Consider the following 26,103-nt stretch of genomic DNA (forward strand, 5'->3'; position numbering starts at 1 on the left):
GCCACCAGGGCCGTCCCGTTGCCTGGGTGTTCTGCGCTCATCCCCTTTCCGCCGTCCAGAAACCTTCAGGAGAGAGTGCTTCTGTTCCCTCCAGATCGAGCTGTGTCCCAGGAATGACTGGAAGGCTCAGGAGGCCCTGGTTAGGCTGGCCATCACGGGATGTGTCCCCCAGCAGAGACTGGTGTGGGGTGGGGGCGGGAACTGGTGAGGGGCCTGGGGAGGCAGGTGAGCCTGCTAGGAGACCCAGAGTTTAGGAGGAGCTCTTTGGCAGGCCCTGGAGACCCTGGGTCACCCACAGGCCCCTTTGCCTTCACTGGAACTTTCCAGCTAGCCAGGCTTCTCCTGGCCCCAGGACATAGCCCACGTGGGTCCTCACCTCTGCCCAGCTCAGCTTCTCCCCACCCAGAATGCGCTCTGCCCTGCCACCCCCATCATCCCTGCTGCCCTGGCTGGAACCAGAGCTCCTATCCTCAAACTCCTCCAACTTGGCCCTGCCCGCCTGCCCACCCTGGGTTTCCAGCTCAGGACAGACCCCTTGGGATGTGAGGGGCTCCCTCTGGGTACTCAGGAAGTACGTCCTGTTGTCCAGCTGGGCAGTGAGGTGCAGGCCTGAGCCCCCGCTGCACCACAGCTGCCTCCAGGCTCACATGCCCACTTGCCGGGCTCACCACACGGGGGCTTCACCTTCCCTGGGATCCGCGGCGGGCCTGCGTTGGAGGGCTGAGAATGGCTCGCCCTTTCCCAGCTAGCACTCTGCCCACTTTCTCTTCACGCCGGCGCCTGTGCAGCGCACGATTGGGTGCTCCCACCTTGCAGTGCTTTCTTCCTGTGTCCAGGCTGGCCGTGCATGTTTGTGAAGGGCTGTGCTGGGCTTCCCGGGCCTGGGGTCTGAACCCGACTCCCACCAGGCACTGAGTAAACACGTCCATCCAAACAAGGGAGGTGGAGCATGAAGCAGGGGAGATGGGCTGGGGCCCGGAATCTTCTGGGGGCATGGCTGTCAGCAGCTCCTGGACCTCTGACCATGTGGCAGGGGGCTCATCCCCGTCTCCCCAGGGCACTTGCTGCTGGGGCCCTCAGGCAGTCACAGGGGGTCTCCCAGGCATGTTCTGGCCCTGCCTCATCCCTTTCCTCACCCATTTGCAGAGGGGAGGCCCTGGCTAGACAGGGGAGGCCAGCAGCTGCAGAAAAGGACAGGCTCCCACAAAAGAGGAGATGGGGGAGGCTAGAGAGACAGGAGAGTCCGGAGGACCTGTTGTTAGCGACTGGACAGCAGCACGCGGAACTCTAGCGGCCTGGGCTGCTTTGTGGGCTCTGTAGAATAAACCACGTAGACAACGTGAAATCGTGTTTCTTCCTTTCTGTCCTCGATGGAACACACTGGGATGAAGATGTTTCTGTCTGAAAGAATTGAGGTGAAATCAGTTTAGCACTTAGGTGATAACCTCTCAACAGAAGGCCCCACGCACGCCCAGGCTGCATCCACTTCTCAGGCGCTGGTGGCTTTCCCCAGGGTTTGGGGGCCCTTGGGGGACAAGGATGCTGTTGTCCTCTGCTCCTGCCTGGAGACCACTGTCTCCTCCACAGCTCTGTAAACTGTCAGTAGTGCAGGCCCCTCAGAAGCCAATGAGGGTAATGGGCAGGTCAGTGTCAGGGGCTCACCCGGCCACCCCAGAACCCCTTGCTGTTGTTCTGGAACCTTCAGATTGCTATCTCTGAAAGTGTGCCTGGGTGGGTGTACATGGGTGGGTGCTCTGTGTGTGTGGGTGCCTGTGTGTGTGCCTGTATGTGGGGGGGTGCCTGTGTGTGTGTGCTTGTGTGTGTGTATGTGCCTGGGTGTGGGGTGCCTGTGGCTGTGTGTGGGGTGTGTGGAGTGTGTGTGTGTGTGGTGGGATACGTGTGTGTGGGGTGTGTGTGGGGGGCATGTGTGTGTGGGGGGGTGCCTGTGTGTGTGCGGGGGGTGCATGTGTGTGTGTGGGTGTGTGCGTGGGGGGGTGCGTGTGTGTGTCTGGGGTGTGTGGGGGGGGGTATAGGGGGTGCGTGTGTGTGGGGGTACGTGTGTGTGGGGTGCATGTGTGTGTGGGGCGTGTGTAGGAGGTACGTGTGTGTGGGGTGTGTGTGTGGAGGGTGCGTGTGTATGGGTTGTACATGTGTGTGGGGTGTGTGTATGTGTGTGGGGTGCATGCGTGTGTGTGGGATGCCTGTGTGTGTGGTGGCGGCTGGGTGCATGGTGCTGACGGGAGGGCAGGGGACAAGGATGCTGGTTTTATCTGAGAGATGTGGCTTAGCCCAGGAATGGTGATGTGGTCTGGGGGCCTGGTCTATGCGTGCTCCAGCTTCTGTCACACTACCTGCCATGCCTATCGTACATAAGGTAGACCCTCTGGCCCAGAACCCAGGGGAAGTGGGTGGGGCCATGGTAGGTAGAGGCGAGGCCCTGCCGAGGAACAGGGCTTATGAGTCCACTCCAGACCTACGGGGCTGACCGCGGGTCCCAGTAGCTTGGGCGGGAGCCCCTTCCTGGGCTGGTGACAGAAGTGGAGGTGGCGCCCCTTCCAATGAGGAGCAGCTGTGCAGAGGGAGGTATGGCTGCCTTGGGGTGATTCCTCCACTTGCTGGGGGTGTGGCTGGGCGCCTGCCTGCCTGCTCCTACAGACTCCCCCACACTTTTGTTACGTGCACAGCTCCTGAGAAAAGCCTTCTAAGGAAGCGTGAGCTGCCGCGCATTCTGCAAGCAGCCATTGTGCATTTGTGAAATGCAGCGTGTACCCAGTGCGGTGGGTTCTGTCACTGAACACTCTCGTGTTGGGAATGCTCATGTTCCTCCACAGAAGGGCAGAAGCAGAGCTGGCACAGTGCCTTCCCAGCTGGCAGCCTCACCCCAGACCCAAGAGCCATGGACCTAGCCTGGTGGCCCTGTGGGCACTGAGTTTGCAGTTCCTGGGCAAGAAGCTTCCCCAGTTCTAATGGTGAAGCTTCCCCCAATCTAACGTTTCAGGTTTAGGATTCGTAGAGCCTAGACCGAGACCCAGATGGCCCATTCTGCATGATTTTGACAGCAGGGAAGCACTTTGGGGTGAGCGGTTTACCCCTAAATCTCTAGAAAATTAACAGATGATTTTGCAGTGATCTCTAGGCTTTATAAATAGTTTTCTTTTTCTTTCCGCCTTCCTTTTTAGAGCCAGGATCCATCATGGTTCCCTCGCTTTCTGGTTGTTCCATATATTTGGAGGGTGGGCAGAGCAGATCACGGAATACAGATAGCACTGAGAGGGCTTTAGGCGTGTGCCAGATCCCGCTGGCTGCCACCCAGTAAGCTGGTGCATGTGGAGGCTTAGAATAGAATCATTGGCAACTGTAATTAAGGTTGTGAACTGCACCACGATGCTAAAAAAAACAAATTCTCTGCAGCTGTTTTACTGACTGAGAAATTACCCCTATCGGCCGAAGTTTTATTCTTCTGATTTGGTAGAGGAAATAGTTTAAAAATGATCTCACAGCGTGATTTATGTAAATGACGTTTCTTTCTTTGGATGAGACAATTGAGATAGAGTCTGAAACCCTGGCAAGCCACAGCTTCCTGCAGTGTCCTGTTGCCATGGGTTACGAAGGGAGCGAGAGGGAACTTCATCGGAAATGCCTCTAAACTTTTCTGACACGCACAAGCTGCGGTGTTGAATGGTGTGTCTTAGACCCGGGTGCCTAGTGTGGCTCGGTGCCTTACAATGAATTTGGGGAAACAGTTGTCAAACGAAACGCACGTTTCCAATGACCAGCAGGTAAGTTATTCCGGCTTTTTCTTTTCATTTAATCAGTGGTAAGAAAGCGTGGCACCCTGGTTATCCTGTTTTAGCGAGTGGCAGCCATGGGACTTGCAAATGCTTGTAAGGATAAGCTTTGGAAATGCTTTTCATGTGTCTGCACCACAGCTCAAAGCGAGCGCTGCGGAGGCTCGGCCGAGGCTCTGGGACTGCAGCGCGTCCCGGGCCCCACACACCCGGCCGCCGGCCTCAATCCTTCGGGAGCCCGAGCTGCCAGGTTTTAAGTTAGAACTTACAGAAGGCATCGAATGTTTTTCTTTCCTTTACCATAGTAATTCTCATAGATTTGGAAGATGTGAGTGAATTGATTTTGTTGAAATATTAATTTTAGGCTAGATAAATATATCAAAATCTTAGGCTCTTTAAATGATGGTAGCTTACATTTCTAAATGTAATGAGTTGATTTGGCTAATGTGCATATAGGTAGCTACTATAGATCATATTAGTGATTACTATATGAGCTTATGAAGTTGAAGTTACTCTAAAATGGCTTTTTAAAAGAATTGAGATGAAATAAAAATAATTTCTATTTTCCTCTTATGGCTGTGTTGATGTAAAGATAAAAATAAATTTAAATTATGTACAGAAGTCTTAGTAATTACTGGGCACTGATTTTGAATTCATTCTTTTCTGGGAATTGTATAATCTTAATGTTTTCCTAATATCTAATTAAAGTCTTCTGTAGAGAACTGAAGGAGAAACTACTAGTTTAGAGATGAGGGGCATGGAGGTTGGGGACGGGAAAATGAGCTGTGCCTTCCTTTTAAGTGGGAAATAGACGCGGGTCTGCTGGGCAGGGCCAGCGTGAGTCTGATGAAATCCACCAGCTTTCTGTGCGTTTGGAAAGCCGCTTGGAAGGTGAAGCTGCGTGAGGCTGGAGGAGCGGCTTTGGTCTTCTCTGGGGCGTGCCTGCTGCGGGCCGCCTCTGGCTGTCTTGGTGCAGGAGGAATGTGTTCCTGTAACCTCTGTTTCATATCCTGCATCGGAAGGTGAATTTTGGAACTGTCATGGGTTTCATGGGCCAGTTAATCAGTTAGCCATTTGTACTAATGTGTAGGCAGCACTTTCATCTCAGTGTACATCCAGGCAAGTTGTAGAAAATTTTGTTTTTTATTCCGTGTAAAGTCATTAAAAACCTGCCTTTGTAAGTGCCCGTTTACATGATTTGGACTTCCTTTTGAAGCTCTTGCAAGTGCTTGCACTGGCGGATAAGTAGTTCACGCGAGCGTATTGGAATCTGGCTGATGTGGTCGCCAGGCATCAGAATGAGCGACTCCCCCCTCAGTCAGAGGCACACCAGGCGGGTGGTCGTCTCTGCTGCAGCTCTGCCTGTCTGGGCTCTGGCCAGCAGATGAGGGGCTGGAAAGCCTCTGGGGTCGGCAGAATTACTTCCCCCTCTGAGCGTCAGGTAGTTGTTCTAAAAAATGGGAGGGCCAGGGAATGCTGGGGTGCTGCCGTCTGTGTCTGCAGCAGCACTCTTTCGGAGGCCCGTGTGTCTCCAGGTCCCCTCATCCTGAGGGGGAGGACGCCACCGCTTTTCTAGGAGCTGTTGCCCGACTCCATTCAAAGAGCATGCGGGGGAGCTGCCGGGATTTCCACTTGGAGAGAATCTCTGGAGGCTCTGGCTGGCCAGATCAGTCGATCCCTGGCTCCCTGGCTTCGGCAGGCCAGGAAGATACCCATGCCCGTCACCTCATCGGGGCATCTCATCCTGTTTCATAAACCGTGTGGCGTCAGGTGTTGCAGGCTCTGACACTAGTTAGATGCTGAGAGGGGGCACCGAGACCCCAGGCCCAAAGAAATAGGAATTGCCTGGGGGAAGAGAGCCCTTGCTCTCTGCCTGCACACCCCTCCCAGGGTGCCCTGCTGTGGGGTGGCTGCTCTGGGCTGGGGGCTCCTGCAGCCCTGGGCGGCCCAGCTTGAGCCTCCCTGGCAGGCAGCAGCCGTTCAGTCAGCCTGTGGCTGTCACAGGGTCCTGGGTGGGACTTTCCGGGGCAGTTCCACCTCTCCTCTGAGTCGTGGGAACAAGTCACCACTGCAAGTGAGTGCCCAGGTGAAGGCCCCACTGGCACGGCTGGACGAGCGTGACAGTTGTTGCCGAGCCGCCTGAGCGTCGGCTTCCCCGACTTTCCTCCTGTGTGTGAGCTAGTGGTTTGACTCCGGTCCTCGGCTGTCAGAGGCTGCCTCGGGCGCATCCGCACTGGGTCCCCCAGGTGTGCTCTGTGTGACTGGCGTGGAGGTGGCGGCGGCCGTCAGGGTGTGGTTTTGTGATGTCTCAGGGTGTCCTTTCCTTCCTTCATGAAAAGAGGTTCTGCAGTGTCGGAAATTGGCAGAAACTTTGTTTCTCAAGGCAAAGCCCTTTAGACACTTGGGAGCACATGAGGTGCGGTGTAGATTTGTCTTCATTTCTCTCAGCATGGGCTTGTCTTCAGGCTGCCGGAGTGTGACGGAAAGAACTTTCCAGAGACCACGGGGCTTCTCTCCCCTCCAGGCATTGACGTTCTGTTTAATACTTTAAAAATCTTTAAAAAGGGTTGCACTGTTTAAAAACGTGGAACGTTCTCTTGTAGGCAGTGTGGAGACCATGGTCACTGAGGAAGGGCAGGAGGGAGGAGGCATGGGAGCTAGTGCAGTCTGTGGCCCGGCGCGGCTGTGGTCATGCAGAGGATGCGGTGAGACCTGACAGTGAGGCTTGAGGCAGACAGATGCTCACGCAGGGAAAAGGGCAGGGCCTGTGTCGGAGCCTGGGGAAGTGAAAGGATAATGAGGAAGACGGAGTGTGGTTAAGAGGAGGCGGTGACCACTGGCGACACGTGGCAGTGACTCTGGCTGCAGCCTTTGGGCCCCCATGCCTTTGACCGGAACCTTCACCCTTCCCTCATGAGTCTGCCATGGGCGGGCAGGCCGGGCCAGGTTCCAGGGTCCTCCAACAGAGAGTCCCAGCCCCCGTGGGACCAGGTCGTGTTGGGGCTGAGGCTGGTGGCAGGGGGGCAGGGCTGATGGCCGCTGCAGGACACAAGAGGGATTCGGGGCACGCCTGGGCTGACGTGCCTGGGGCTGACATGTCTGCGGACACCTCTGCTGGGTGATTTGTGAGCCTCTGTAGGGTGGGCTTGGTGGGTCATCAAGGAAGGTTTTTGTATTTCACCGTGTCTCTTTTCTATTCTGGATTAACCTAGTCTCTCTCACCAGTGTCACTGATCGTGTCTCCCAAATGGCCCTCATGTGCCCACGCTCCTTCGGGACCCTGAAGTGCAGTGCTGACTGGCATTGGGATTGCAGGGCACGCCCTGTGTGCTGTGGCCGTGTGCCTGGCCTCTGCCTGCCTGTGTCCTGCCGTGTCGGTCAGCTTGCCTTTTGCCCCAGACCTCTGTTGCCCTGAGCCTGGTGCAGGAGGGCCTGGAATCTGTGCTGGTGAGCATCCATGCGTCCCACTTCACATGCTGGTTGCAGATTCTTCCCTCATTTTATGATGCTCTGAGTCTTGTCATCTATATGAGGAAAGCTCCAAGTATATTTGAGAAAAACTGTTTTAATAAATTTCTATTTTCACCTCTTTCCTCTTCTTTTCATTAAAAAATTGGACACCTTATGCTGTAAACTGTCCGTCCATGTTATGTACTCAGAGGTGTATCCTTCTCAGGCAGAAACCCCCACCCCTTTCTCCTGGGTTCTAAGGAGAAAGGCGGCAAGCTCGCGTGGCGAGGCCCTTGAGCACTCAGCACCTTCTCCTACCGGGTCCCATGCAGCTCTGTGAACGCAGGCGTCCTGGTCTCTGTTGGGCGGATGTGGAGGCTGGTTGAGGTTCCTTGCAGCGCTTTTGCCATCCTGCACGTGATGCAGGGACCCGGCCTCTCCAGACAGCAGGAGCTGCTGCGCTTCGAGTACTGGACCAGTTTTCCTTGGGCTTCTGCAGCAGCGCCCTCTGGGTTCCCCTCTTCCCCTCCGACTCCACTGGCTTCTCACCACTGTCAGGTCTTCAAGGGGAGGCCTGGGCTGGGCGGGGACCGGTCTCCTTCCTCCACCACCTTCCATGACAGGCTTGATTCATCCCTCACATGCTGCCCTCCCAACCTGCCCCTGCAGTGGGCACCTCCGCCCTGGGCCCCGGCCTCAGTGACAGGTCCACATCTTCTCACCGTGTCTCCTCAGACATCCAGGAGGCCCCTCAGACTTAAGTCCCAAACATGACTTGGATTCTCCCCTCGCCTCCAGTGTACCCTCCCTCAGTCTCCTGCATCTCAGGAAGGGCTGGCCCTGTCCCTTCTGCTTGAGCCCACACCCTCTAATACTCCACGTCACCAAGCTCCTGGGCTCGGCCTTCAAAATCTCTGAGTTTACACTTTCTCACCCCCATTGCTGCAGCCTGCCCTCGTCCCCATCTCTTGCCTGGAGCACCGCGGAGCCTCCAGCTGCCCCTGCCGCGCCCCGTCCATGCACCTGCCAGAATGAGCAGCGCCATCCTAGCCGCCCCTGCTCTATGCCCCATGGCTTTCTGCCTTGGACTGGGCTCTGTGGGACAGGGCTGCCAGTTCAGTTCGCATGCTCGTTTTGTCCATCCAGCATCTCAGGATGGCTCGCCGCGTCGTGGGAGCTCAGCAGATGCTTTGCCACGTGAGTGGGAGAGTTCTCAGCTTGCGTTTGCCGTGCACCGCCTGTCCCTGTGGGCAGGGCAGTTCATAACCCTGTAACCAACCCTTGGATATGCCAGATACTGCCAAGGGGGCTGCCAGGAGGGGTCGGAGCTCAAGGGCCAGCCTGAGGGAGACAGGAGGCTCGGAGACCACGGCTTAGCTGCACAGGAGGTCATTTTGAGACAGTCGCTGAGTCTTAGTTCATATCAAGAAACGTTTCCCTGGGTGTGGGCCCCAGCCTCATCTTCAGCCCTCATCTTCAACCCTTATCTCCAGCCCTCATCTCCAGCTTCATCTCTGGCCCTAATCTCCAGCTTCATCTCCAGCCCTTATCTACAGCTTCATCTCCGGCCCTCATCTCCAGCCTCATCTCCAGCCTCATCTCCAGCCTCATCTCCAGCTTCATCTCCAGCTTTATCTCCAGCCCTCATCTCCACCCGTCATCTCCACCCCTCATCTCCACCCCTCATCTCCAGCCTCATCTCCACCCCTCATCTCCACCCCTCATCTCCACCCCTCGTCTCCAGCCTCATCTCCACCCCTCATCTCCACCCCTCATCTCCAGCCCTCATCTCCAGCCCTCATCTCCAGCCTCATCTCCACCCCTCATCTCCAGCCTCATCTCCAGCCCTCATCTCCAGCCCTCATCTCCACCCCTCATCTCCACCCCTCATCTTCAGCCTCATCTTCAGCCTGATCTCCAGCCTCATCTCCAACTCTCATCTCCAGCCTCATCTCCACCCCTCATCTCCAGTCTGATCTCCAGTCCTCATCTCTAGCCCTCCTCTCCACCCCTCATCTCCAGCCCTCATCTTCAGCCTGATCTCCAGCCTCATCTCCAACCCTCATCTCCAGCCTCATCTCCACCCCTCATCTCCACCCCTCATCTCCAGTCTGATCTCCAGTCCTCATCTCCAGCCCTCCTCTCCACCCCTCATCTCCACCTCTCATCTCCAGTCTGATCTCCAGTCCTCATCTCCAGCCCTCCTCTCCACCCGTCATCTCCACCCCTCATCTCCAGCCCTCATCTCCAGCCTCATCTCCAGCCTCATCTTCAATCCTCATCTCCATCCTCATCTCCAGCCCTCCGCTCCACCCCTCATCTCCACCTCTCGTCTCTATCCCTCATCTCCAGCCTCGTCTCCAGCCCTCATCTCCAGTCTGATCTCCAGTCCTCATCTCCAGCCCTCCTCTCCACCCCTCATCTCCAGCCCTTATCTCCAGCCTCATCTCCAACCTCATCTTCAGCCTCATCTCCACCCCTCATCTCCAGCCCTCGTCTCCATCCCTCATCTCCAGTCTGATCTCTAGCCTCATCTCCAGCCCTCATCTCCAGCCCTCATCTCCAGCCCTCATCTCCAGCCTCATCTCCAACCTCATCTCCAGCCCTCGTCTCCATCCCTCATCTCCAGCCCTTGTCTCCATCCCTCATCTCCAGTCTGATCTCCAGCCTCATCTCCAGCCCTCATCTCCAGCCCTCATTTCCAGCCTCATCTCCAGCCCTTATCTCCAGCCCTCATCTCCAGCCCTCATCTCCAGCCTCATCTCCACCCCTTATCTCCAGCCCTTGTCTCCATCCCTCATCTCCAGTCTGATCTCCAGCCTCATCTCCAGCCCTCATCTCCAGCCTCATCTCGAGCCCTCATCTCCAGCCTCATCTCCAGCCCTTATCTCCAGCCTCATCTCCAGCCTCATCTCCAACATGGGATGAGCTCCTGGTGGCCAGCTGTGTTAGTGCCAGTCCCTGCCCAGAGCCTCTCAGCACAGCTGACTTTTACACTCGTCTTTCCTTGTGGGGAGTTGGCACTGCCACATGGAGAACCTAAATCACGAATATCGGTGTGGATGCCTGGCAGCCTGCCACCTGTCTGCGTGTTGGAGGGCCCTTAGCTGCTGAGACTGGGTGAGCTGAGGAGGGCAAAGGCCTGTGTGGTGTTTGTACCAACAGAGGGTTATGGTGTGACAAGGAGGAGCATCCCAAAGTCAGATGGCCCCTACTGCTGCCCCAGAAGGGCACTACTTTGGGGTCAAAAGTTGTCAGAACGTATTATCTTAGGCTCCACCAAGGATGTAAAATGAATATTAGCTGCTGCTGCTTTGAAATATGCTGTCATTGTGGTTTTTGCCCCGGTTCAGTTCCTTCTGATTTTATTCAAGGTTGAAAAGCTCCTTGGAACACACACACACACACACACACACACACACACACACACACACACACTTTAAAGGGAGGAAGCACACACACGCTTTAAAGGGAGAAGTGCAGATCTGTGTCTCAGCACCAGGTGTGCTGCCCTCCCCGCAGGCTGGGCTGTGGCAGCTGCGCTGCCAGGCGAGGTTGCACATGGGAGCTGGGCTGCAGTGAGGAGGGCACCATGCTGAGGAGTGGAGAGGCAGATGGAGCAGGAGGGGACTGGGTCCCTCTGTGCAGGGGTCGTCGGAGTCCTTGTGCTGCCACCCTCAGGGGAGACACATGTCCCCCAAGACCCTGCACACAGGCGTGCACATGCACTGTGTCCACACACAGACTTGCAGCTCAGAAGTGGGGTCCACGGACAGCACGGGCCTGGAGACCTGCCGCATGCTTCCTCCATGTTGTTCTGTTTTATCCCATTTCATTTTTTAACATGCTGCTCACAGACTCTGAATTGATTTGCTGGCCCCTTGGAGGGTCATGGCTGGGTCTGAAGACCTCTGTGCTAGTGGAGCAGAGAGCAGCCCAGCATGTGGGAGTGCAGGGAGCCACCAAGCCAGGGCATCCTCTCCTGAATACTCTCTCTGTGCTATACTCAGCCTCAGAGAGCCTCCCAGACGCACCTTTCCAAGGCCTCAGCCTCTGGTGTGGATGCTGTGCTTTTCTGCATTTAGTCCAGCAAGAGATTGTCTTGAAATGTAAAGGATGAAATTTTAAAAAGTAAAGCATATATTAGGTGCAAATTGGATTGTTAAATTCTCTTTATTTTTGAGACCGGGTTTCACTCTCCCACCCAGGCTGGAGTGCAGTGGTGTGATCATGGCTCACTGCAGCCTTGACTTTCTTCCAGCTGGAAAGGACTGGGTCCCTCTGTGCAGGAGCCATCAGAGTCCCAGCCACTTAGGGGGCTCAAGCGATACTCCTGCCTCAGCCCCCCAGGTAGCTGGAGCTATAGGCACACACCACCACACCCAGCTAATTTTTGTATTTTTTGTAGAGGCAGTGTCTTGCCATGTTGCCCAGGCTGATCTCGAACTCCTGAGTTCAAGTGATCCTCCTTTTTCGGCCTCCTAAAGTGCTGGGATTATAGGTGTGAGTCACCAGCCCAGCTGATTATTAAATTCTTAATTCATTTATTTATATTTCTTCTCTTTGCATTGAAAACATTTAATGCATTTGAGCAACTTGCAGGCCTTTGGTGCCTTATTTTAGGAACATCATGTGGTGATTGAATAGTTTTTATGTTCAAGGTAGACAATTTTGTCAGTGGCTCAAAATGAAAAATTTATATTACAGTATATTACTGTAAACCAATAAAATTTGGAAATTATATGTTCTAATAATTCCTTTTGTCTAGTATTACTGACAGAATAAACCTTAATAAAGGTTAGATTCCTCATGTGACACTATTCACATAAATATTTTAAAACTTTCAAAACATTAATTTCAAAATAAAATATCCATGATCTCCATGGACGTGTGTGGCCCAGACAGACTTCCTGCAGAGGAGCAATTGAGTCCTTGTCAGCTGAGCTGACATGTTCAAGAGACCCGCGGAGGAGCAGAGATTGTGCGGACTTAAGTTACATTTTAAAATACTTTGTCAGTTTCCTTAAAACAGAAATGTATTTACTTTAGTGTAAATTCCAATTCTGGAGGCGTGTTATAGAAATTTTTATAGCTGTTTAATTATGGTATATGTTTAAATTGTAAGCACCGAAAAATGCTGACTTACTGGGATCTTTTTCCATGGGTGACTTTGTTTTTGTGACTGTACTTTTTTTGTAAGTATAATGTGTATATATGGAAATTTGGAAAGAATCCAAGAAGTATAGGCCAATGGAAACAAGTTATTAATACAAATAGTACTGTATATGAGAGTACACATTAAGAATGTTGTGCTTTAATTCATAAACATGTTTACAGTGGTCCACATGTGCCAGGAGATGTGGGAATGGCTGCCCCTGAAGTCATGTGGAGAAATGGGGTCCTCATCACACACCATACACAAACATCAGCTCACAAATGGATTAAAGGCACTTAAGACCTGAAACCAAAAAAACTCCTAGGAGAAAACACAGGGGAAAGCTCCATGACATCAGTCCTGGCAATGATTTTTTTTTTGGACATGACACTAAAAGAATAAGCAACAAACTAAAAGTAAACAATTGGGATTACATTGAGGTAAAAAGTTTCTGCACAACAAAGGAAACAACCAACAAAATGAAAAAGGAACCTGTGAATGGGAGAAAATATTTGCAAACTGCATATCCAGTAAGGGGTTAATATCCAAATACATAAGGAACTCATACAACTCAGTGGCAAAAACCAAATAACCCAATTAAAAAATGGCAAAAGGCCATAGTAGACATTTTTCCAAAGAAACTCTACAGATGACCAATAGGTATATGCAGAGGTCTCAGCATCACCCATCATCAGAGAAATGCAGTCACAACAGTGAGCTGTCACTGCATGCCTGTAGAATGGCTGTTACCAGAAAGGCAAAAGATAACAAGTGTGGGTGAGGATAGGAGAAGAGGGAACCCTTACACTATTGGTGGGAATGTAAATTGTACAGCCATTGTGGAAAACAGCGTGGAGGTTCCTTGAAAAATTAAATATGGAACTACCATATGATCCACTACTGGGTGTATCTCCAGAGGAAATAAAATCAGTCTCTCATAGTTGTGCTCCCATGTTCATGGAAGCGTTAATCACAATAGCTAAGATATGAAAACCTAAGGGATAAAGGAATGTGCAGTATGTGTGTGTGTGTGTGTGCGTGTGTATGTGTGTGTGTGTGTGTGTATGTTTAGAGAGAGAACAAGAATAGCATATTCTGCCTTCAAGGAACTCCTGCAACAACATGAATGAAGCCAAACGTGTGGCTTCACTTATATGTGGACTCTAAAAACATTGAATTTGGCCGGGCGCGGTGGCTAACGCCTGTAATCCCAACACTTTGGGAGACCGAGGCAGGCGGATCACGAGGTCAGGAGATCGAGACCATTCTGGCTGACATGATGAAACCCCATCTCTACTAAAAATACAAAAAATTAGCCGGGCGTGGTGGTGGGCACCTATAGTCCCAGCTACTTGGGAGGCTGAGGCAGGAGAATGACGTGAACCCGGGAGGTGGAGCTTGCAGTGAGCCGAGATCGCGCCACCACACTCCAGCCTGGGCGACAGAGTGAGACTCCGTCTCAAAAAAAAAAAAAAGCAAAAAAACAAAAAAACCCCTTGAATTCATGGACGCAGAGAGTAGATTGGTGCTTACCAATGCCTGGGGGTTGTGGTGGAGAGATGTTGGACACAGGGTACAAACTTCCATTTATAAGATGAGTAAGTTCTAGAGATCTAATGTACAGCTTGGTGGTTGTAGTTAATAATGTTGCATTTATTGTATGCTTGAAATTTGCTACGAGAGTAAATCTTAATTTGCTAAGAGAATAGGTTCTCACCACACACAAAAATGGTAACTAAGTGAGGTGATAGAGGTACATGTTAATTTGCTTGATTGTGATAATCATATTACAGTGTATACATATATTAAAATATCACATTGCGTACCTTAAATAAAAATTTAATATTACCTGTTAGTCTGTTCTCATGCTGCTATGAAGAAATACTTGAGACTGGATAATTTTTAAAGGAAAGAGTTTAATTGACTCACAGTTTCACATGGCTGGGGAGGCCTCAGGGAACTTACAATCATGATGAAAGGGAAGCAAACATGTCCTTCTTCATATGGCAGTAGGAGAGAGAAGTGCCAAGCAAAAGTGGGAAAGCCCCGTATAAAACCATCAGCTCTCATGAGAACTTACTCACTATCACCAGGGGTAACTGCCCCCATGATTCAATTACCTCCCGCTGAATCCCTCCCATGACACATGGGGATTATGGGAACTCCAATTCAGGATGAGGTTTGGGTGGTGACATAGTCAAACCGCATCGCTCCACCCCTGACCCCTCCAAAATCTCATATCCTCACATTTTGAAACACAATCATGCCCTTCCAACAGTCCCCCAACATCTTAACTAATTCTAGCATTAACTCAAAAGTCCAAGTTCAAAGTCTCATCTGAGACAAGGCAAGTCCCTTCTGCCTATGAGCCTGTAAAATCAAAAGCAAGTTAGTTGCTTCCAAGATACAATGGGAGTACAGGCATTGGGTATATACCCCCACTCCAAGTGGGAGAAATTGGCCATAACAAAGTGGCTACAGGCCCTATGCAAGTCCAGAATCCAATAGGGCAGTCATTAAACCGAAATGATCTCCTTTGACTCCATGTCCCACATCCAGGGCATACTGATGCAAGAGGTGGGCTCCCACGGCCTTGGGCAGCTCTGTCTCTGTGGCTTTGCAGGATACACCTCCCCTCCCAGCTGCTTTCAAGGGCTGGCACTGAGTGTCTGTGGCTTTTCCAGGTGCATGGTGCAAGCTGTTGGTGGATCTACCATTCTGAGGTGTGGAGGAGGGTGGCCCTCTTCTCACAGCTCCACTAGGAAGTGTCCCAGTGGGGACTCTGTGTGGGGACTTTGACCCCACATTTCCCTTTCACACTGCCCTAGCAGAGGTTCTGCATGAGGGCCCCACCCCTGCAGCAAACTTCTGCATGGACATCCAGGCATTTCCATGCATCCTCTGAAATCTAGGCAGAGGTTCTCAAACCTCAATTCTTGACTTCTTTGCCCAGTACCACATGTAAGCTGCCAAGGCTTGAGGCTTTCACCCTCTGAAGCAATGGCCTGAGCTGTACATTAGCCTCTTTTATCCATGGCTGGAGCTGAAGCAGCTGGGATTCAGGACACCATGTCCTGAGGCTGCCTAGAGCAGGGAGGCCCTGGGCCCAGCCCAGGAAACCATTTTTCCCTTCTAGGCCTCCAGGCCTGTGATGAGAGGTACTGCTCCAAGGGTCTCTGATGTGCACTGGAGACATTTTCATCATTGTTTTGGTGATTAACATTTGGCTCCTTATTACTTATGCAAATTTATGCAGCAGGCTTGAATTTCTCCCCAGAAATTTTTTTTTTTTCTATCACATCGTCAGGCTGCACATTTTTCAAACTTCTATGCTCTGCTTCCCCTTGAATGCTTTGCTGCTTAGATATTTCTTCTGCCAGATACCCTGAATCATCTCTCTCAAGTTCAAAGTTCCACAGATCTCTAGGGCAGGGACAAAGTGCCATCAGTCTCTTTGCTAAAGGATAGCAAGAGTGACCATTACTCCAGTTCCCAACAAGTTCCTCATCTCTATCTGAGACCACCTCAGCCTGTACTTCATTGTCCATATCACTGTCAGCATTTTGGTCAAAGCCATTCAGCAGATCTCTAGGAAGTTCAAATTTTCACACGTATTTCTGTCTTCTGAACCCTCCAAGTCTCTAGGAAGTTCCAAACTTTCCCACATTTTCCTATCTTCTTCTAAGCCCTCCGAACAGTTCCAGCCTCTGCCTGTTACCCTGTTCCAAAGTCACTTGCACATTTTCAGGCATCTTTATGGCAGCACCCTACTTCTGGTACAAATTTACTGTATTAGTCTGTTCTCATGCTCCTATGAAGAAATATCTGAGACTGGGTAATTTATAAAGGAAGTGGGTTAATTGACTCACAGCTCTGCATGGCTGGAGAGGCCTCAGGGAACTTACAATCATGGCAGAAGGGAAAGCAAACACGTCCTTCTTCACATGGTGGCAGGAGAGAGAAGTGCTGAGCAAAAGAGGGAATAACCCCTTATAAAACCATCCAATCTTGTGAGAACTCATTCACTCTCACAAGAACAGCATGAGGGTAACTGTTCCCATGATTCAGTTACCTCCCACCGGGTCCCTCCCACAACACAGGATTATGGGAACTACAAGATGAGATTTGGGTGGGAACACAGCCAAACCATATCACCTGGACATCAAACTGCTGTCCTCCTCCAAGTTTTCATACTTTCAGAGAAATTGGTGATGACTTTCCTGACAAGATTACTTAATTTGCAAAGAGATCATTTATAATTACCATGAATCTTACTGCTTTTGTTTAATGAATATACCTGGGAGTGAGACAGCTGTGCACTGTGTAAACTGAGGTCCAGCCACCTGTATGTGAAGGTCAGAGGCTTCCCTGCCAGCACCTGGCGCCTTCACCCATTGTACACCACAAAGTTTTATTTGTCAAAAAATAGTCATAACCTCACCATTCAAGGGCAGTTGACTGCTGTTAGCTTTGGATATTGTTCCTGTGTGGCTAGTTGTGTCTTTTCAGTATTTGAGAGTGTGTTTTCACAGATCTTACATTTTAAAGAAAATTTTACACATTTGTGATTATACTATGAAATCATTTTGCATTATTTTTTCCACTTGCATTGATGACATAAATTCTAAAAGTTCTTGTCAGAGATATAATGTCCCTCTTTGAAATGAAGAAAGGAACCACAAGGTGCCCTCTCCTTCCCTGCCCTTCCTCATGCTGAGACAAGCCCTCAGTCACTCTGCCTCCTCCTCAGCTCCGCTCCTGAGCACAGGCAAGCCCAGCCGTGACCCGGAAGCGACACTGATGATTAGTAAATTAATTCTTTGCTGAGTGCCGACTGGATGCTGTGCTGAGCCACTGTGGTGGGTGTCTCAACTCCTGTGACCACCTTGGGAGATGAGCATCATGGGATTCGCTGAAAAGTCTTGCTGACTTGCATTAGTCCTGCTCACAGCACCATTTGTAGGTGACGGTCTTTAGGAGTTCTCTACAGTCATTTCTGAACCTCAGATCCTGAGGAGACTGCCTCAGTTCTCTGCTGCTCTCTCTCACTCCTCCTCATTTTCTCTGTCTATCCCTCTGTGCTGTAGTCAGTGGTTGTTTTCAGTTCCATCTTCCAGTTCCCAAATTCTCTTTTCAACTGCCTGCTCTCTGTTTAGCCTTCCTATTGAATCTTTAACTTCACCTATTGTATTTTCACTGTCAGACATTCCTTCCATCTGGTTCTTTTTCCGATCTGCACGGTGCTCTTGTTCTACTGCAGCCTTTGTTTCTCTATAGCTTCACAGATAGTTATTCAACCGTCTGCATTAGATTGTTCCAGCGTCTGAGGCTCTGCTCATTGTTGTCTCTGCTGACACCCACTCATGTTGGGCCTGTCCTTGGGTTTTTCGTAGTGAACTCATATTCAAGTGGGCTCACTATTTGGAACTCCTGAGGGCCCCTGTTGGGCTGTGTTCTTTCTGGAAGGATTTGCATTAATATATGTGGCTTCCAGGAGTGTTGCACCCAGGACAACACTGCTCCCCGAGGGCCATGGCCGAGCTGGATGGAGGGTGTCAGGTTGAGGGGACAGCCGTGCTGTGGCCGAGGCTCACCATGGGGTACCCGGCTGGCCCTAGTGGCATTGGCATTTTCTAACTGCTTCCCCCTCTATTCCTTCCTTGTGTCATTTCAGGGATTTCCCTATTTCCCTTTACTCCTTTGGAAGTAGCAGTATATTAAAAAGCATGTTTGAGTGGGACATGGAGGCTCACACCTGTAATCCTAGCACTTGGGGAGACCAAAGTGGGAGGATTGCTTGAGGCCAGAAATTCAAGACCAGCCTGGGCAACATAGTGAGGCCCTGTCTCTACAAAAAATATAGAAATTAGCTGAGCATGTTGGTGAACTCCTGGAGCCCAGCTACTTAGGAGGCTGACATGGGAGGATTGCTCAAACCCAGGAGGATTGAGACTGCAGTGAGCCATGATTGTGCCACTGTACTCCATCCTGGGTGACAGAGCGAGACTGTAAAAAAAAAAAAAGTATGTTTATCTCTCTACTGTCTTTAAAATAAAATTTTCCATAAATTTAAAACTGTTTGAAAAGGTAAAGTTTACTTTTAAAACAGCTCTATACTTTACCTGCATCAGTGGCACTGTCTTGGAGCCTCCCAGAGACTCTGGTCTAGCCCTGCGGGCCCCCAGCCTGTGCCCATCACAGGAGCAGCGACAGCCCGTGCCCACCTTCCTCGGCCTCTCGGTGGGCATCACACGCTTCCTGGCCACCTTCTCCTTTAGTCTATTTGGCCTCTGGGACACCCCTCTCTCCTGGTTCTCGAGTTTCAGCTAATTTGGGGGATGTAAATGCTGTGTGTATAGAGATTTTCCAGAGCACTTTGTTCAGCCTGCCAGATTCTGAGAATTGAATTTTACTCATGAGCGTGACATTGTATATTTACGAAGTTTACATTTTATGATTTATCTTTCAGATATTATTGATAGCATTTTTGATTTTGTGTATGGCCTTGTGGATTTTCTTTTCATAATCTCAAAGGTATAGTTTGCCTGTGATATTATTTATTCATTTTGAGACGAAGTCTCACTCTGTGACCCAGGCTGGAGTGCAGTGGCACGATCTCGGCTCACTGTAGCCTCCACCTCCCGGGTTCAAGTGATTCTCCTGCCTCAGCCTCTCGAGTAGCTGGGATTATAGGCATCCACCACCACACCTGGTTAATTTTTGTATTTTAGTAGAGACGGGGTTTCATCATGTTGGCCAGGCTGGTGTCAAACTCCTGACCTCAGGTGATCCACTCACCTCGGCCTCCCAAAGTGCTAGAATTACAGGCGTGAGCCACTGTGCCCAGCCTGCTGTGATATTATTTAGATTGCAACATGATCGTGGATGATTTACTGTGGGCATGGAAGGAATGACAGCTTTCCAAAGTGTATATGTCAGCACCTGTGATGTGGCTGCCCCACAGCCTCTGATAAAAACCAGTCCCTGTGGCTGAGGGCCCAGGGCCACATGTTGGCTTGAGGGGTGTGTGCTCTTTCCTCTTCCTGGCCGACGAGAGGACAGTGAAGAGGTGGATGCAGACTGCTGTGTGTTTGCACTACTGGGAAGTGGGTCGGGGTGGCGGGACCCTCCGAAGCTGGCCCCAGGTGGTCTCACACAGTGCCTGTCAGGGGGCTTACTTTGGGTGCCAGAGGACAGACTCTGAAGGGGAGAAAGATGCGCATAGCTGGTGTAGGTTGCCGGGCCAGGGATGGCAGTGGGCCCCGGATGCCCAGGCTGCGTGGGGGCGTGGTTGCCCTTGCTGGCCGGCCGGGAGGCAGGGCTGGGGCCCTGTGCTAAGCATGGGGTAGTCAGACAGGAAGTGCAGAATTCCATGGGTGCGCCGCTCATGTTAAAACTCACACAGCGCGTGTGGAGGGCCACGGTAGGGGCAGCAGCTGGAAGTCCTGGCTCCTTTTCCTTGGTTCCCTTCCCCTTGGGAGGTTCCTCTGGGCCTCACTTGTTTGGATTTTGGTGTGGGGGGTCTTAAAGCCCCAGTGTCCTCCACTTCTTGGGGGTGGCCAGGAGGTACCAGGCTGCCCCTCACAGCGGCACCTTCTCGTTCGCTCCCCTGGCCCTGGCAGCCCTTACCTTGGCAGAGAGGAGGACAGAAGTGGGTCCTTGCCAGGCTGTCCGGGAGGTCCCCACGTGAGGGGGTTCCTGCCTAGATAGCAGCAGAGTGCCCGCCCAGGGATCGGATCAAACATGGGTTTGTTCAGCCTCTGGAGCTCCATTCTGCTCGGCCCCTCTCACTTCCTGGCATCTGTGTCCCCTGGTGAGCCTGCCCCTTCTGATTCCTCTCCCTCCTGGGCTGAGCCCCGGGCTTGTCCCGCACCTGCTTGACGGCTCTGTGCCCTGGGCCCTTCCTGCCAGTGCAGCGCCAGGTCGCCCTGATCAGGGCTTCCATCGGGGCCACTGTGGCTTCCTGTTCTTTGCAGCTTCCTCCTGGCTCAGCTGACTGCCTCGAGCTCTCGGCCTCTTCCTGGTCATGCTGGCCTTCCAGTACTGCCTGCCACCCCTTATGCATAACTTGACTTGTTTGTTCTTGTCCCTGGTGCCTTTAAGCCAGCCACCCTGCTCTCCTCCAGTTCCTTCCACTCTTCCAAGCCCCTTCCTCGGAAGCTTCTCCCCAACCCTCCTGCTGGTGGCCGCTCTTGCACTGCTTGGGCGGGCGGGCACTGGGTCTGACGCTCGACTCTGGGCTTGACTCCTCTCCTGCTGCCCCCAGTGGTCGTTGCACCTCTCTAGGCCCTGGTTCCACCCCTGTGGGAGGGCAGTGATGCTGGAGAGCACCAGGGGTGGCGAGCGTGGCCTTGGGTGGCATCATGGCACATGGGCACTGAGCGGGCTGTTGGTGGCCGTCCCTGAGTGTGGCCCTGGGTGGTGTCACAGCACGTGGGCACTGAGTGGACTATTGGTGGCTGCCCCCGACTGTGGCCCTGGGTGGCGTCACGGCACATGGGCAGTGAGCGGGCTGTTGGTGGCTGTCCCTGGTGCATGTGTCACTTACAGGCCATGATACTACTGAAGTTTGTGAAGTTGGTTTCATTGATGCTGTTACTAAGACTGTAATGTCAGACATGCTGGGATCTGTTCTTTTCAAATGAAAAGGATGACTTCCTCTTGTTGGGTGTCACCCAGTCTGGGCGGAGTGGGAGCTGTGACTCTTGACTCATTGGGCCGTCTGGCTTTCCCGGGACACCTCCACCTGGAGAGTGCCTCTGAGAACCTCCCAGCGTCTGCCCGTTGTGTTCCTCAGATGGACGTTTCATTTCCCGGAGTTTTGTCATGAGGCTTAATTAACTCATGTCTCTCTCTCTTTTCTTTCAGTCTGCAACTGTGTCTGATGGCGGTAAGTCACAATTTCTGATGTATATATTTTTTATTTTTCATAAAGTTTTCAAATTGTGAAAGTGTATTTGCCGTTTGATGCCCTCAGAAAAGACGAGTTGTTTTCCCTGTCTCCTTGTGGGAGGGTTCTAGGTGAGTTAATTTTGGGGGTGCTTTCTGTGGCACCCAGGTGGCCTCGGCGTGTATTGTGAAAGCTGTTTAAGAGAACTGCCGTGGCTCTGAACACCAGTGTGATACAGCACTGTGTGTCTGAGGAGTGCACCCACCTGCCTGCCTGTGTCTGACAAGTTAAAACGTGTTTTTGCTCTTCCCTTGTATAACCAGCTTTTAAACCAGAAAGTTAAGATTTCAAAGTGCTTTCTGGATTTGAGCAATTCAGGAAATTTGGGTGAGACCCAGAATTTTCTCAGGAAAAATATAATAGATGAATTGAGAGTGTGGGATGAAGAGGAATCAAAAACTTACTTTCTGTGTTTAAAGAATTTTGTGCACAGGGATTCTTTTTATGGACTGATTGAAAAGGAAGTAGGCAGGAATGTCTTATTTCACTGAAGATTTCTCTGATGTCATCTTTATCATTTTGGTTCAATGATTAAAAAAAAAAAAACTCTCCCAAGTGAGGAGAGTTCCTCCCAAATATTCCTCTTTTCTTTTTTTCTTTTTTTTTACAAGAAAGTAACACAACAGTCCGCAGGCTCTCGGGTTTCATCGTCACGTCACGCTTTTGTCCCCACTTCTGTCCCTGAGAGCTGGATTAGGTGCGCCTGGTGTCGCTGTGGGCCAGGGATGGGCTGAGGCACAGGCTGTGGCGCACAAGCTGCCCAGGGGCCGGTGAGTTTGAGGTGCCACCATATTTGTGCATTAAAGAGAAACCAAATGTTCTCTCAACTTTCTGTGGTCCTGCAGCTGCTGGCCCCGGTCCTCAGCCTCAGAAAGGGCTGCTGTCCCCAGGTAGGCAGACAGAGCTCAGAGCCCTCGCAGGCCCGCCGCTCTGTGGGAAGGCAAGGAGGGCCCCAGGTGGGCGGACAGAGCTCAGAACCCTCGAGGGCCAGCCACTCTGTGGGAAGGCAAGGAGGGCCCCAGGTGGGCGGACAGAGCTCAGAACCCTCGCGGGCCCGCCGCTCTGTGGGAAGGCAAGGAGGGCCCCAGGTGGGCGGACAGAGCTCAGAACCCTCGCAGGCCCGCTGCTCTGTGGGAAGAGGAGCATATCTTGGGTTACACACACACGGGCACCTGAAGCTGAGACCAGAGGGATCCCGACACTCGTGTGGTTGAGATATATTTTGTAGAATAAAAGGAATTCTATTTCTTATTTTATGTGCAATGAAAATCATGTCATTTAATCAGTCTTAAGCTGGGGTGAGGATAAACTTCCTTAATGAAAAGAAACAGGACTCGGAACCAAATCCAGGATACAGTGACCAGTGTTTTGAATGTTCTGTCCACGCTTTCTCTTTCTGCCGTGTTCTCACTTCTCCTTTCTGGCAGAAGCCATTCATCTCTGCAGGCAATTTATACATGAAAGATCTGCCTGGTATGTTTAGTTTCACCGTATAGAATAAGCTTTATCTGCCTCCAAAAGATTGCTTCTGTCAGCAATAGATGTAGGAACCTCAGAGTTGTATTATGTGTCCATTTTACAATTGTTTGAAAACCCGCACCTCCCAAGGGTGGGAAGTCACTGGCTCCTCGCCGCGCAGGCTCTGTGTGTCCTTCTGAGGAAGTATGTCCTGGCCACTTGGAGATCCCCTGGCGGTAGGGCTATCCACCCCCTGCTCCTCCTTCTCTTCCCCATGTCAGACCCTGGGGCCACTGGGACAGGCCCGTCTTTCCATGGAGAGCCCCAGTCACAGAGGAGGAGATGGGAGGGAAGAGAAGACGGGAGGGAGGAGATAGTCATCAGCACACCCCGAATTTCAGAAACTGCAGTGGGCAGGCTGGATGTGTTTATTTGGTTCCTTTTTTTGTTTTTGTTATTTTTCCATCTTCAGTTTCTTTTCTGCTTATGAGAGTAAAGAGAACCAGTTATCTTGTTTAATGTGCACATGAACTCTAGGTTGGTGTCACATTCTGCTGTTGTTACATGTAGGGCACCGAGGCAGAGTGAGGAGATCCATCAGCTCACAGTAGACTGCAGGTGAGGTGGCCAGGCTCAGGCCCACGGGGGAAAGCCCCGGCCAAAAGGTCCCCTCCACCCTGGCTCCCACCCACCCCCCAGCCCTGGGCCTCCACACGTCCAGCCCCACGGTTCTGGAGAGTCCCCGCTCCAGCCTCGGACCCTCCAGCGCCTGCAGCCACTGCTGCCCCTTCTGGTGCCTCAGGCAGAAAGAGGCCCCCCGGCCCCCTGCCCTCCACGGCAGTGACAGGAGCCTGGGGAGTCCCAGGGAAACTCAGGTCATGGTCAGTGGGAGACTCAGTGCAGTGAGGCCGGCCTGGGTTTCTATGGGAAAAATGTGCCCCGAGTTCCGAGGAGGGACTGAGGAGTTGGCTTGGGGAGCAACCTGCTCAGCTGGGCTTTCTCTGTCTCGTCATCATGTCTAGTTTGGGTGATTAATAAATCACTCACTTAGAAATATTTTGTGTTCAACGAGCTTGCCAGTTGGAGAGTTCATGTCCATGCCACGGTTTTATTCTGTGGCGTGTATTGTGCTTTTATAGCTTAGGCTCTCGCTGGAGAGTTTTAGTTTTGTGGCTTGGTTTTAAGGAAGTTGGATTATGCTATTTTGGCAATCTTTGTCAAGTTGGAGTGTGGTTTTTTTACTTTTTCAGAAGGAAGGGGCCGATAGTGGCCACCCGTTCATAGCCAAAGAGTGCCCTCGGAGAAAAGGGTTAGGGCTGGTCTCTGTGGGGGGCATGGCTGGGCCGTGGTTGGGGGCAGGGAGCGGATTCCAGCTGGAGAGAAGGAAGAACATTCTAGCGTTATAGAGAAACTTAGCAGGGGAATGGTCTGCCTTGTGGGAAGTTATTCAGACAGAAGTGTGAGGTCGAGCTGGAGGTATATGGGACGTTGTGAAGAAATGAGGAAAGGAAGATGCCCGGTTGCTCCTGGAAAAAGGAACCTCTCACCTCTCCTGGTCTGGCTCCGCACAGAGCCGGAACCACGGCCTCACAGAAGCCCGTTCTTGTGCCTTCCTCCATCGGTCAAGCTCTGTGCCAAGAGGCCTGCCAGGATCTCCCCACTCACTGAGGCCTCCAGAGGCGGATGTTCCAGCTGTGACCACCTCACCTTCTGAAGTCGGGGCGTGGAGACTATCGGGGAGCTCCCAGAGGGCCCATCTCCTCCTGCGCACAGCGTCTGTGCCAGCAGGAAAGCCGGGGAACCATGCAGCTCTGGCTTTGGGGGATGGTGGCAGGTCCACGTGACACCAGTGCTCTAGCTGCTTCACAAACATTCCGTTCTTGCCAGCCTCACCCTGGGGTCCCCCTACATGTACCAGTCCCGGTCCTCCATCCCTGTGTCATCCTCATGTCCCGTGCCTCAGCTCTGCCTTGACCCCACTCTGTCCACTTGGCTGCCACCTACTCGTCCTCCATGCAGACCTCAGTCTTGGCCCTGTCTCTGCAGCCATCCTCCTGCTCCCCTCTCCTGAATGCTGGCGCTTGTCCCTACAGCAGCAGCAGCGATCTGCCCGGCCCCTGCACTGGACCTCTCCACCAGCTCAGAGCCCCTGTCCCCCCAACCATCCCGCGTCCCACCCTGGTCTGGAAGTCCAATGGCGCCTCTCTTCCACCAGCTCAGAGCTCCTGTCCCCCCAACCATCCTGCATCCCACCCTGGTCTGGAAGTCTAATGGCACCTCAGGCACACGCGGTTTTGCTCTTCCCAACTTGACCACCTGCCCCCATCCTGAGCAATGGCCACTGTCAATTTCCTGCCCGTGCTAGGAGCAGCTTCTGTCATTTTAATTATTCATCTGTGTCGGTGCTTTTGTCCCCCCAGCTGGTGTGACTTCCACATGGCAGGTCAGGGTTGTCCCGGTGCCCAGCACAGCAGCTGGCGTGAGAACTGTCTGTTGAGTGAATGATCCGGTGTTCAGCAGACATCAGCCAGAGCGTTGGGGCGAGGCTTGGGCGGGGACAGTGGCTTTCAGTGATTTTCCTTTTAGTTGTGAAACCTTCTCAAAAAGCACATACACAAACTGAGTAGAAACAGCACAGAAGCAGAAACTCCTGTGTGACTGGCGTAGGGGGTGGACCCACCGCCGCAGCCGCCTCCTGGGCTGCTCTGCACGCCCGCCAGGCTCTTCCAGTGCCTTCATCCGCCACGCGGGCCTTCGGAGCTCGGACCTGGCCATGGCCGAAGATTCCGGCTCCACCCGCAGCTCCACAGCCGACAGGCCGACCTCTTGGGGCAAGTCACTTTCTGTCTCCTAGTCTTGTGTCTTCATCTCGCCCGTCCTTGTTAGGGAACAGGCACTGAGGCCTGGGGAGCTGTCACAAACGGCTGCCTGATGGTGGAGGGTTATTGTAATTGCTGGATTAACTTGGGGGACTTTAAAGCGCATTCCTTTTTAAAATATGAAGTATAATTGTTGATATTTTTGGCAAATGCCAAAATTTGTATTCTATAAAATTTTGAAAGAGAAAGGGGAAAGCTTGAGAGTAGTACCATCAGTACTTATATAGAATTAGTTGATAAATTTACATTTTCCTCATCAGAAAAACAGTGCAGCCTAATTGCACATTTTCCAAAAATGTTTGCTAAATAGCTGAAACAGAATGCTAATTTGTAATGCGCTATTGTGGGAGCGGTTGTTTTAACCAGAACCCTTTACTTGGTTTAATATGTCACATTCTTTTGGTTTGCTTTTGGACTTCAAAA

The 26,103-nt window shown here is 51.9% G+C and overlaps 1 protein-coding gene across 16 annotated transcripts in view; it reads left to right on the plus strand.

The window, feature by feature from the left end:
* Positions 1 to 26,103, plus strand: part of RGS12 (regulator of G protein signaling 12) — a 158,534-nt gene that overhangs the window by 76,567 nt on the left and 55,864 nt on the right. For 11 of the 16 annotated variants that reach the window (XR_012434586.1, XR_012434583.1, XR_012434584.1 and 8 more), the window contains one exon: positions 21,262 to 21,283. The exons of 2 other annotated variants lie outside the window; for them this stretch is intronic. Coding sequence is in view for 8 of the 14 variants with exons in the window: in XM_074039303.1 (XP_073895404.1) it covers positions 21,262 to 21,283 (22 nt within the window). In the remaining 6 variants the exon portion in view is untranslated. Of the gene's footprint in view, positions 1 to 3,540; positions 3,780 to 21,261; positions 21,284 to 26,103 lie in introns of those variants that run through there. 3 more of the 16 variants (XM_005554357.4, XM_074039307.1, XM_045392054.2) reach the window with 2 other exon arrangements.

Source organism: Macaca fascicularis, chromosome 5, assembly GCF_037993035.2.
Source record: "Macaca fascicularis isolate 582-1 chromosome 5, T2T-MFA8v1.1".
In the NCBI taxonomy this organism is placed as follows: domain Eukaryota; kingdom Metazoa; phylum Chordata; class Mammalia; order Primates; family Cercopithecidae; genus Macaca; species Macaca fascicularis.